The sequence below is a fragment of the Eptatretus burgeri genome, chromosome 1 (assembly GCF_056783735.1).
Source record: "Eptatretus burgeri isolate ZD-2024b chromosome 1, Ebu_testis_v1, whole genome shotgun sequence".
Taxonomy (NCBI): domain Eukaryota; kingdom Metazoa; phylum Chordata; class Myxini; order Myxiniformes; family Myxinidae; genus Eptatretus; species Eptatretus burgeri.
Genome location: NC_140961.1, coordinates 99,467,802 through 99,480,266, shown reverse-complemented (window position 1 = coordinate 99,480,266; position 12,465 = coordinate 99,467,802). Strand labels below are relative to the sequence as shown.

General features: G+C 47.3%; 1 protein-coding gene across 1 annotated transcript in view; it reads left to right on the top strand.

Moving 5' to 3' along the window:
* Nucleotides 1-11,005, top strand: part of LOC147035048 (cell adhesion molecule 3-like) — a gene marked incomplete at its 5' end in the record, with an annotated part of 407,062 nt that extends 396,057 nt beyond the window's left edge. Inside the window, one exon of the mRNA XM_085893108.1 lies at nucleotides 9,288-11,005. Within this exon, the coding sequence (XP_085749234.1) occupies nucleotides 9,288-9,400 (113 nt within the window). The remainder of the gene's footprint in view (nucleotides 1-9,287) is intronic.
* Nucleotides 11,006-12,465: the final 1,460 nt, after the last annotated feature.

Below are 12,465 nucleotides of genomic sequence, written 5' to 3'. Positions count from 1 at the left end.
TAAAATATTTTTTCAAAATGGCCGCCATAGCGGCCATATTGGACTTTGGACCAAATCCAAAATGTAATGGCATGATCCTTCGACCATACCTAATCCCCCCACCAAGTTTCGTCGAAATCCGTCCAGGGGTTTTTCCGTAATACTGTTCACAAACAAACAAACAAACAGACAGGGGTGAAAACAGTAACCTCCGTCCATCTTCGATGGCGGAGGTTAATGAACGAAATGAATGAAAATGCGTTCTGGATGAAAAACGACATGAAGGAAATGAATAACGAAATGGATACGAATGCGCAGCAAATGAAAAACGAAATGAAAGAAATGCGGGGTGAGATGCAGCGCGTGGGGCTGGAACTCCAGGCTGGGCAAAAGGCAATAATGGCGTTTGCGAGGAACGAAACGCGGGTAGTGGAGCTCAAAATGGCGGCGCCACGTGCTGAAGCGATCGAGCTGAGGGAGAGTGTGGATTGTGTCGGCCCCGCGGTGGAGGACAAAATAATTCGGGAGACGCGTTGGGCGAGATTCATGCAGGTGACGGAAAAAGTGACGGTGACACAGAGGGAAAAAATTAAATGGGGTGACTGAGACGTGTATAAGATACGTAAAGACGAAGGAGATAGAATTAACAGAGACACGAAGGGAGACGCAGGAAGGAAGTAAAAGAAATAACAGAGACGCGGGAGATGGAAACGGTAGAGGAGAGACTACACGATAAAGACGGGGTGGAAGACGAGCACACACACACATGGAAGTAGTAGAGGACAATGAGGAGGAGCTCGGGGAATGTGTCGTGACCCGGTGCAAGCAGCCGGATAGCCTCCTTCAGGAATGGAGGGAGACGCTATGCTCCCTTGAAGCAGATCTCGACCAGGTGGGTCCGGTTGATCTTTGCAAGGGAGAGGGGGCGAGTGCTGTTGACGGGTGCACACGAAGCTTGGGGGGTATGAAGGCCCCGGGAACCCTTGTGGTGACGCCATTCCCCATTGTGAATGTCCCGGTGTGTGTGTTCATGAGTGTGGCGAAATGTATGCTGAAATGCGCGCATGGCGTGGGTGGAAGGTTGTGTGTGAAAGAGACCGCGTGTGTGAGTAATATGGTGTGCGTGGTTGCGAGTGTGCCGAAATGCGTGCTTTCCAGCACGTCGTGTGTGGATGAAACACCGTGTGTGGATAAAGCACCGTGTGCGAGTGGAACCACGTGTGCGAGGGAAATGGCATGCGTGAGTGAACGGCCGTGTGTGAGGGGAACCGTGTGTGTGAGAGCGCTGTATGTGAGGGAGATGGCGGTTGGCTTGCGTGAACATGCAACCGCATGTCTCGGTGTGAATGTCATGTCGAGGTGTGTGAGCGTCGTGGCACGTGGGAGTTTGTGCGTGAGAGTGCGACGACAATGATGGTGCCTGACGGTGGACAAAGGCCGAATAGCGGCCGTAGCTATTTTGGGAACCGTGCCGGGTTTGCACGGCAGCGTGTGTGGGATCCGCGCTGTGATACGCACGAGGCCACTGCGTGCGCGGCTACGTGAGTGAGTCCCGGTCCGGAAACGCCGCGGTGGATTTGAGCCGACCCCGCAGATGGACAGAACGTAGGCTGGATATGGATTTGGACTGGACAGGTTCTCCACGCGAGCACGTTTGTAAAACTCCAACGAGAAGAGCACATGTGTTCGCGTAGGGAACCCCTCGAAACGCGAGGCTTGTTTTTAACGCGCAGTGTGACGTCGTGGCTGCATGGTTGGAATCCGGCAGGAGGGGAAATCCCTGCCGGATGGTACCGTACGAGGAGGGACGAGGTACGCAAAGCGCGAGCAGCTGCCCTGACGTCAAGGGGAAAGGAGCGCAGGTTGCTAGTTGCCACGCTGGTGCGCGCATAAGAAAAAATAAAATAAAAAAGCAAGCCTCGCTTCGGGTGAACAGGATTCCCTGGGCAAGGGGTGGAAGACCCCCTGCCCAGGCACAGGATGGTACTAGTTAGGGGGATGGGTTAGAGACAGTTAGACCAGCTTCATGGGGGCATGGGTTGGTTGTTCCTCATAGAGCCTGTGGAATGGATTAGTAAGAGGGATTTCAGTTTAGATTTAGGAAATGGGAATTGTTTGATTTTTGGAGACACGGACAGACTGGAAATGTGTCGTGGAGACGTAGCCTAGCTACATAGAGTAAATGGAACGTGCATGAATTTTAAGGGATGATGAGGGAGCACGAGTTAGTAAGGGGATTTAGTTAGAGGATGGCAGTATAGAGTGTTGGTGTGAGTTGCAAAATGGAAAGTGTGTGAGGAATGAGTGTGGGACAGTGGGCCCAAGTGTGTGAGTGGAGCGAATGTGGGCAGTGGGCCCAGTTATGGTGCGATGACTGATTGGGGGGAGGAGTGATTCCCACCCAAGGGACCCCGGGGTCAGTTTAATGGTAGTTTGTGGGTTATTCAAATTTACTAACAGGAGATCATTTTGTTGGTGTCGAGAGAAGGCACGAAACCCGTTTGGAGGGTGTAGGAGTTCATGGACCAGCTGGGAGTGTGACTGTGGAAAGGTGAGTTTTGTTTAGTGGGCACCCCGGGCACCGGACTAGTCGGCCAGAGTAGGCCAAGGGCCCAAGAGGGGCCGGGATATTGTAGTGGGCATGGGCGACCCGTCAGAAATGGAACCCGTAGCGCCAGAATGCCACGGGGGCAGTGTCGTGGGCACGGGCGACCCTCAGAAAGGGACCCGGGGCATCAACACGCGATGTGGGCATCGGAGGGGGGCAATGCCAGAGAAGGCAACCCCCCGCGTTGTAGGGAGCAGATAGGCTCGGAGGCAGCCTGCGGGCCTGGAGGTGCCATGGTTAGAGTTCGGCAGAGGGGGAGTTCCTGCCAGTTGAGCCACGCTGCCCAGCCAGGAAATTGTGCGAGGGCACGAATGAAAATTTGAGGACAAGGCCAAAATTTATAATGGACACCAACACAGGCAACGGGAATCATGGTTTTTAGAACTGATAGTTTAAAAGTGTGAGGCGTTTTTGGAAAGCCCCGGGGTAGTTTCAGGTGTAATAAATGCTATGATAGTTAGGAGATGTACCCCTTCACACCATCCATCCCTTCGCTCGTTGTCGGCCGCTGGACTCACCTTGGTAGATTGCTGAACTCTGAGGAGGCCATTCTGAGGCTTCGTTGGGCCTCAAGACAGGACGCTGGTCTTTCCCTATTCCCCTCCAGAGAGGGAACGTAGAGGTTGGGAGTAGGCTAGGTTGACAGGATAGGTTAGCCAGACAAGGACGATAAAGGGGGTTTGGGAGACAATTATAAAAAGGGAAATAAAAATAATAAAAATAAAGAGGGGCTAAATTTTGTTGTGTTTTGTGGCAAATTAATGGAGTGGTATGGACAGACAGGCAAAGGTGATAGAGTGGGAGGAGGCAGTAGGCTAGGTCCAAGCCCGCCTTCAGAGCAGCCGGCACCACCGCACTCCCTCCAGACCTGATGGAACCACACCAGAGGCCGGCCAGCTTCACCTGCCGGCCTGTTGTGCTGCAGCCGCCTGTTCTGCATGGACTTGCCTTGCCATGCCTCGTTTGCCTGCCTCTGCCATGACCCCATGCCTGCTCGCCCTTGTTTGCGTTTGCCCCTGTGTCCATCCATCACCATGTGCGCCAGGACCATCCAGTTTTGCAAGGACTGCGCTGCAGGCAGCCTGTGCATCCGTCCAGTCCATTTTTGTGTTTTGCGACCATCTCCATCCATTCCCCTGCACCAAAGATTTTGCAATGACTTTTACCTTTTCCCTTTCACAGAACGCAGGTCCAGGGGGATGGTTCATGTGATGTAATGGATAAGTTAAGTGAAAATTGTAAATACGTGGAACCTCACCTGCATGTTTGTTTTCGCGCCGGCAATTTTAGTTAAGCTGTCCGAATGAGTCTGAGAGTTTGTTTAGTTATTTACGCAGCGCATTAGGTTATTTATTTTTGGGACATGTATAAAGAAATGTCGCACTCAGGGATCCGAAGGTAGAACGTACTAGGGGAAAACTTACACATGCTGGTCACACGAATATTTGACGACGCGGGACGAGTCTGTAAAAAGGGGAGGGGGTAGTGTTACGAATTTGGAATTCGATTGCACCTAACATACAGGTTCCTTTAGTCAGCTATGTCGATAAGTGCTTGTTCCCTAGATAGCTCACCTTCCATTGTTTAAATGTTTAGAAATCGATTGGATGCACTGCGGATCGATTTAATAGTTAAAGAGCGATCCCAACACAATGGAGACGTCCCTCCCCCTCTTCTGCGAAGAGGAAGAAGAGCCCTTCCGTCCCGTGATTCATCACGTCAACAACTCCCTCCCACCCGTGGTTGAGCGGGGGATGGATCACGAGGGCATGAGTCACGCCGGGTGTGGGGGAAGGTGGCTGAGAAGGATAAGAGGAGATCCTTTCTTTGTTTGTGTTGGTTGAGAGTTGAGGGCTGCGTCGTTCAGCAGACCTTCGGGTCCTGTTTGGCTTGCATTAGGGTTGAGGCCTTCGGAAGCTTTATTTGCTTCTGCAGAGGAGTTGTTCAGCAGAGCTTCGGGTCCTGCTTGGCTCGGTAGGCTTTTTGGAGAGCTGCTTTGTTTGGAAGAAAGTTGAGCCGGTTGTCGGCTCGAGCTGCGAATGGTGGCTTCTTCTTCTTCTTCTTCTTCTTCTTCTTCTTCTTCTTCTTCTTCTTGGTTCGTGGAGCTCTTTGTTCTCCGTTTGGTTCCCGGCTTGGTGCGACTCATCGACCTCTTCTTGGAGGTGGTTCCTCGGGGAAGCGACGCATCGACGGGAAGGATCGGCGCCTCGTCTCACCAGCAAGTGTTGAGAAGCGCAGGAGGATTCGCTGGAGCTCGGGAAGGATCGCGGCTCACGGCGATTGGGTCCAGCTCGCTCTCGCTGGAGCCCGGGTCCGAACAACTTGAAGACCACATGAAGTGGATAGATTCGAGATAGGCTCTGGGTTTCAGCTCACCTGTCCTCCGAGCTGGAGCCCGTTATTAAAGGCCTCAGCCACCATTTCTTGGGTGTGTGTGTGGGTGTGCGTACGTGTGTCCGTGGGCCCGTGTCTAATAAGTAGTAAAAACTGGTAAGTGATTGTGTGGAACAGTTGTAGTTCTCCTGGCATGCGTGTTGGCCTTGTATAATTGCATACGCATTTTGCCTTGTTTAATTGCATACGTGCATGCCTGCTTATGTACTTTGTTACAATAAATGTCCTTGTGTAAATGTAAACCTGTTCGTTGCGTCCTCTTCCCTTAATTGAGCTGCCATCTTGCTCTCGGAATATAGTTGGTTTTTAAATAGCCGGTAAAGTGATCGGGTCCAACGGGACTGCGCGATAATACCACGCTCGGTTATCCCAAAAGGAAGCGAGCTGCTAAAGCGGCTCATTTCCAAGCGGTCCCGTTGAGGTACAATCTCTCGGTCGTCTACCTGCGCGATTAATTAGGTATATCGACAATTCGGCGATTGATTGGATTGTCCGTTCGGTTGGTGAAGCGACCGCTATTGGTTAGAAGTGGTCGTTCGCACGGAATTTTGGAATCGACTTGACCCAATTGAGCCAAAGGTTTCTTTTACATACTTCAATAATGTTGGCATTAAAGGGTGACCATAATACAGCTGAGAAAATATACACAGGTGACACCGCGAATCCAACAGTTGTTTATTGCAGTAAATGGCGCTTACTCTGACAAAAGCTTTTTCATTAATGTCTTCCTTGCAGTCCCAGTAGGAATAGAATTACCTGCCAGGGGTTTTAGTAGGATCAAAATATGAAATAAACAGCCTAACCTCAAAAAAAATTGCAAGAAAACGTTTTATCATGTTTTTCTGTAGTACTTGGTCCAGAGAACAACATATCAAAAGTTGGCCGAAATCGGACCATCAGAAACGGTCAAACTTTGACGGTAAAAAAGATGGCTGCCACTCTTAAAAAGTGCCTCATTTCTTCTCGTATTCCATCATCTTAGCTCTTTTTACACATATAAGTGCAAAAATAAATAGTTTAAAACTGTTCAAACCAGTATATCAGTGAATTCGCCATTCTATATTGAACATTGCATACCCAAGTGACGTCATGAGGTAATCTGTGACGTCATGACGTGACTTTTTATTATTTCACACTTATGTGGCAAATTGATGATGATGAAGATTTTAGATGGTATGACTGAAGGCATGTAAGTTCATTAATTCTTCCTGATCAAGCACCTACAGTTACAGTGCTGCCATCTACAAACATCTTCAGAATATGAGGAAAAAGGATTCCAATCAGCTTCAGATTTTTCCAAATTTCATTTCCATCAAAATGTTGAATTATGATATAGAAAATGACAATATGTTTTAAAACTAAAGAAGATCACACAGATAAGCTTTAAAAACTTTCAATGGCCATTTTTCCCATTAGGCAGTCATTCAGTTTGACTTCAATTAACACTGGTGAGGCCATGTGCATTTCTTGTGTAGGCGTACATGGTGTAAACCCAAATTACCTGAAATCCGCCTATCTGTATCTCCAAAAGATAAAGGCATTGAAGATTGAAAACCGTGACGTGTTTAAGAAGTTCATGCGTGGTTTCCATGTCATCCGGCGAAGCAACAAATTTTGGGCTGGCCTTGGTTGTGACTTGGTCGTTGAACAGACACTTATTAGGTCACTTAAAAGCACAGGGGGTTTAACAAGAGGGAGTGGGATGTCAGAACACCAAAGGGCCATCTGGACAATGTCTTCTCCGGTATCCTCTGCTTACAACTTTGCCATGCAGGAATTTTGAGAAAAGCGGTCTACAAGTGAACAGCACAAAGAATCAACTACTGCAAGAATAGTCAGGGATAAAGAGGATCTGACCAAACTTGCCACAGTGCTTGGACACTCTACACCATTCTCAGATGAGACAACATTACACAACATTATAACAGGGATAAATGCTGATGATGACGTGAACGTGCATGACCTTTTCACTGTTGGTAGGGACACTGTTACCAAAATGGAAGGCCAATTTATATTTTCATATTGGCACAAACGCAATGCTAAAGTGAAAACCTTAGCATCAGCAAGAGCGATCAAGGTAGCTGAAGACAGAACAATTGATCCGGCACTATTATTTCAGGTTTCTGGTTGTGTCGCAGTCTGGAGAGCTACGCTTCGAGGAGGTGATGAAGTACGAACTTTCGCCATATCCACCCTCCTTGTTCGAAGCTAAACATCAACTACGGAAACCAGACAAACCTGCGCTTCTCGAGGCTATACGGAACCAAGCTGCGTCCGTGGATGATGCTGTCCTTCAGTCTATTCCCAAGACAGATCACTATGTCCTAGATGGAGGTTCCCTTCGACATCGCTTGAAATGGACAGAAGGAAGAACCAACAGTTCAATTGCCGATGAGTATGCATCTTTTACAGTGGAACTGTATGGAAAAGCCACTGTGGTATTCGATGGATATGAGGGACCAAGCACAAAGGACAACACCCACCAGCGATGGAAGACAACAACTGTGAGAAATGCTGTCAACATTACAGAGACAACTAAATTTGTGGGGAAGGATGATTTCCTTTCCAATGAAAAGAACAAAAAGTCACTTATTGATATGATATCAGCATGCCTGAAGCAAAAAGGCTGCCATGTTGGCCAGGCAGAAGGGGATGCAGATGTGGATATAGTGAAAGCAGCTGTCACAATGTCCACTTTCAAATCAACTACGCTTATCGGAGAAGATACAGGATCTTCTAATATTGCTTCTCTATCATGGGAAAATGGATAGTACAGAACTTTACTTTCGGTCAGACAAAGGGAAACCAAATGCCTACAATATAAAGGTTTTGAAGCAGTTACTCGGAGATGATGTTTGTACTGATTTGTTGTTTGCCCATGCCTTTACTGGATGTGATACTACTTCTAGAATCTTTGGGGTTGGGAAAAAATCAGTGTTCCAAAAACTCATCAAAGGTGATTCTGTCTTGCATTCCTGTTCAAAGATTTTCTCTGCTCCAAATACAGATCAAGATGCTGTAGAAAGTGCTGGCTGCAAGGTAATGGTGTCATTGTTTAATGGGAAAACGTCTGACTCTCTAGCATCATTGCGATACAGTTACCTCTGCAAAAAAGTGGCGACAGCAAAGACATTCGTAACGCCAGAGAGATTGCCCCCCCCCCCCACAACTTCAGCTACAAAACAGCACTCAAGACGAACTTATATTCAAGTCGTGGTATGGATGGGCCAGAGTGATAACATGGACATTACAAAATGGGGCCGGGACATTCAAGGGAACACACTCACACCAGTAATGATGGACATCAACCCTGCTCCTGATATTCTGCTAAAAATGATTCACTGCAACAGCTCAGCTGGATGCAACACACTTGGATGTAGTTGTAAGAAGTACGGACTTGAGTGCACAGGGGCTTGTGGACCTTGCCAAGATGGCAACTGTGAAAATATGAACCATGCACCCATTTTAGATGAAAACGAGGACGAATATGCTGACTTTTTTGGCTAAAGCAGTAATGGGTGTCCCAACTGGAATAACTTCCTTGGTACCAACTACCCAGGTATTATTTCAAAGAAATTGAACACATTGGTCTCCATGGCTGTTGTTTTTGTGTGTATAAGACTGCACCTTAGTAAAAGGTATGGTTGTGGCATCACGATCTTGGTTGTGGCATCATCATTGAATTTATGATGTCATCTGGTCATCAAATAGGATGAAAACTATTTTTCTGAACATGTTTTCATAAATTTGGAAGTTACCATGAAATCACATAAAATTACATCATGACGTCATGACACAATGAATGACGTCATGATGCGACTTTGGGACACTCCCAGCAACCTCACCTGTTTTGGTACTGATAAGGTAATAAGTTTTATTGTTAATTGTCACTTTTAAAGTGGTTGAGAACTGTTTGTTTCAAAGGTATGCATAGATATTAGGTATTTTGCTCTCATGGCGGCCATCTTTTTGACGTCATATTTACACCCTTTCTGATGGTCCAATTTTGGCCAACTTTTGATATGTTGTTCTCTGGGCCAAACACTACTGAAAAACACCATAAAACCTTTTCTTGCAATTTTTTTTAGGGTTAGTCAGCATATTGACCCTACTATTTTCGTTTCTGGAGCACACTTGGCACTTTTTCCATCCGTATTGTGACGTCTGGTGACGCAAGCAGAGCACCCCTTTTATGCTGCACCGAGTTGCTCACGGGAAAATTTTCCCCAATTTCTCGCCGACCTGCTGCCAGCACAATTCCAGCAATTCCATGAAGGTCTCTCCCCTTCCTGCTCTTTCATTTCAGGTACATACGTCACAAACGAGGCGAAGGGTCCTGAGGGGTCGCAGGAGGGTGAGGTGGGCACGGAAGTCCCGGGAACACCTGGTGCCGACGAGAAGAAAGAATATTTCATCTGACACTGATACATCAGTGCACTGCAGGGACGGAGAGCGTTTCCCTTGCTTCTCACCATCGAGCCCGTATTTCATGCTGGCTGTCTGAGCCAGCCATTAACGCAATGTGAAACCCAATACCTATAAACACTTATAGACCACGGTATTTAAATGTACCTTTGTTAAAAGCACAGCGTCATTACTCATTAATATATGGTTTCCGCTGATGACCATTTAATTCCACAGTCCATATAACGTATAAAACGCTATGTTGTAAGTTTGCACCAGGTAGCTCACATTATCACTCATGCTAATTCACATTAAAGAGATGACGTGCAACAGGTAAGCGCAATTTCGGTAAATAGTATATAAAATGTCAAAATCGATTCATTGGCTTGGGGTATTACGAGGGCCTCTGATCTAGCTACACCAACCTGGGTTCGAATCTCGACCCAGCTAGTAGTAGTAGTAGTAGTAGTAGTACTAGTAGTAGTAGTAGTAGTAGTAGTAGTAGTTAGTCGTCGTCGTAAGAAGTTGTCTTGAGTGTTGTGGCCAGGAAATAAAAACAAGACTTCTCAACTGACGTTGAAATAACCTGTGTTCTCAATTCGCCACCCGCTGCGCCGTGCGAACGTCACGACAAACTTAATACGTCACGTGGAATGTGGAGCGTGCTCGTGTGAAGGTCAATTGGAGCATCCACAGTGGGCCCGAGTTCGTCACCTGGCTCGGAGGGAATCATAGAAACCACACCACCACCACCCTCACCACCACTCCCACCACCACCACCCTCACCACCACTCCCACCACCACCACCACCCTCGGCCTCTGTATGAAAGACACGACCGTTTGTGGCTCCATCAAACCGTCGCTACTCATATGCATCGTCCTTAGATCTGATCCATCAATTACGTTTATCCTGAAATTTGCATAGCACGTGCGCTACCTGAATTACAGGTGGGAAAAATTAACGCTTGTACTCACGTATACACTTGTTGTGGATAAAAGGTGTGTTTGTTTGTTTGTTCTTTCTTATTTAATTCAATTGTGTTATGGAATCGATCTTCCACATTTGTACCGATGATTTTGCAGGTGTGTGTTGAGATGGTAACATTTGTGTTTACTTGTGACAGTCGTGGCTTTCTTCTTCCTCCTCTACTAAAGTCGTATTAATGTTCGATCCACCTTGCATTTGATAAGCATTTTAAAAAAAATGACTGTTTATATTCACTTAAACTAATCGGTGTTATCGACCGGCATCATTTCCTCGTGGTGGAGAAGACTTTGAAGAATCCTTGAGGGCACCCGTGGGGCGTGGCCTATGTGGCTGGAGGGGCGGGGCTAATTGGAGGTGGGTGGGGAAAAATGTCCAAAGGTGCACCAGAAGGTGGTGATACCTTGCACGTTGGGGATTCTTCAGTGCGGTGAAGTGTGCGAGTGGTTGGCGTGGTGTGAAGCCTCCTTGAGCGATGTGCTGCTTTGTTGTGTAACGTGAAGGCATGCGAGTTTAACCCTGCTCGGCTATTGGTGTGCGCCGCTCCGCACACGGTTGGAGTTTCCCATTGTTTATGTTTTGTTTGCTTGCGAATTGTCCATAATTTCTGGCTAATAAACATTGTTTGTATGAAATCGGATTTGCTGCTTATATCGACTAACAGCATTTTCAGGATTTAAACAAACCAAAAAAAAAATCATAAAACGTCTGATATCGAAGACTGCCTGGAATAAGCAATTGTTTTATCCGCCATCCAGTGCTTGCTGCCAGCTGCTCGCGATGCTGCATCACGTGTCCTCGGTGTTTACGTCATTGTCGGAAGGTGCCTCGACGCAGCAGGTGAAGGTTAAGGCACGTTGGGGGAGCTGCGCCAGAACCGCGCAATTCCTCACTGTCAGACGCGCGCGGCGGGCGACGTCCCTCGCTGGGGCGGCATGGAGTCGTGAGCACCTTTCGGAAGGTTAAAAAGCCCTCCCTCAAGTCCCACCTTTCATCCCACTTGAAAAGGTGTGACCAGAGGGCGGCCATTTTCTGGAAGCATTTTTGCGAGACAGAGCTCCTGTAAATGGATTTCCACCTTGTTATCTATGAAGCTCAAGCCATAGTTCGCTTGCATGGGCTGGTGCTCCAAAGCTAGGGAAACCATATCAAATGTCTGTTTTAATGCAGAATGGAGTTTAACTGCAGGCCATAATCGGTGAGAAGAACCTGGGCGTCACAATTGATAGTTCATTGAAATTCGATCAGCATGTTGTATGCACAGTCGTTGGCGAGGCTTGCATGCTACTCGGTGTTATCAAAAGGCCGTTGAACCAACTTTACAGGGAGACTCTGGGGCTGCCTGGTTGATTTAGAGGTACACACACTCACCTCTGATGCTGTCTAGCTTGGGTTACAATCTCGGCCAAGCTATAATCGATCTGTCACCTTCAGTTGAACGCCAGGCCTATCATGCCTGCATGTTTCACAGGCAGGTTGATTCATCAATGTGTGAGCCATCCCTTTGGATGGCCATTAAATTGGGCATCCCGTATCCACCGGCATTAGTTGGTAGATGATAAATATCCCACAGTGTCCTCCGCGAAGAGTAGAGGAACTATCACCAGCACCATGAACAAATTCCAAATTCCTGCCATGACATACAGAGGGCTTTACATCAGCGGCACAGCCGCACCCTCAGCCAATGTTGCTACCTCACAGCCTTGTGCTGCATATGAAAGAAGAAGAACGAGACTCTGCCACAACTTTTCAAGACCTTGGAGAGGCTTCAACTGGAATATCATGGCAACATCCTGCGGCAATACTACTTCAAAAAGGATGCTGAAAGAGTAGAGACGGTCCAGAGGAGGGTGATAAAGCTGGTCCACAATTCCAGTGATCTGCATTCGCAAAAGGCTAAAAGTAGTCCAGGATTCGAACAGTTTCTCCCACTGGAGATTATTGAACTCGACACAAATGTGAAATTTAAAAGTGATTTTGACAAACATTAGTGTGAGGAAAGGTTTTTCACTCTGTAACTCACAAACATGCGCATCACAAAGTATTGACGACAGAAGAAGTGACCAGGAACCTCATGATGCAGCCCTTTATAAGG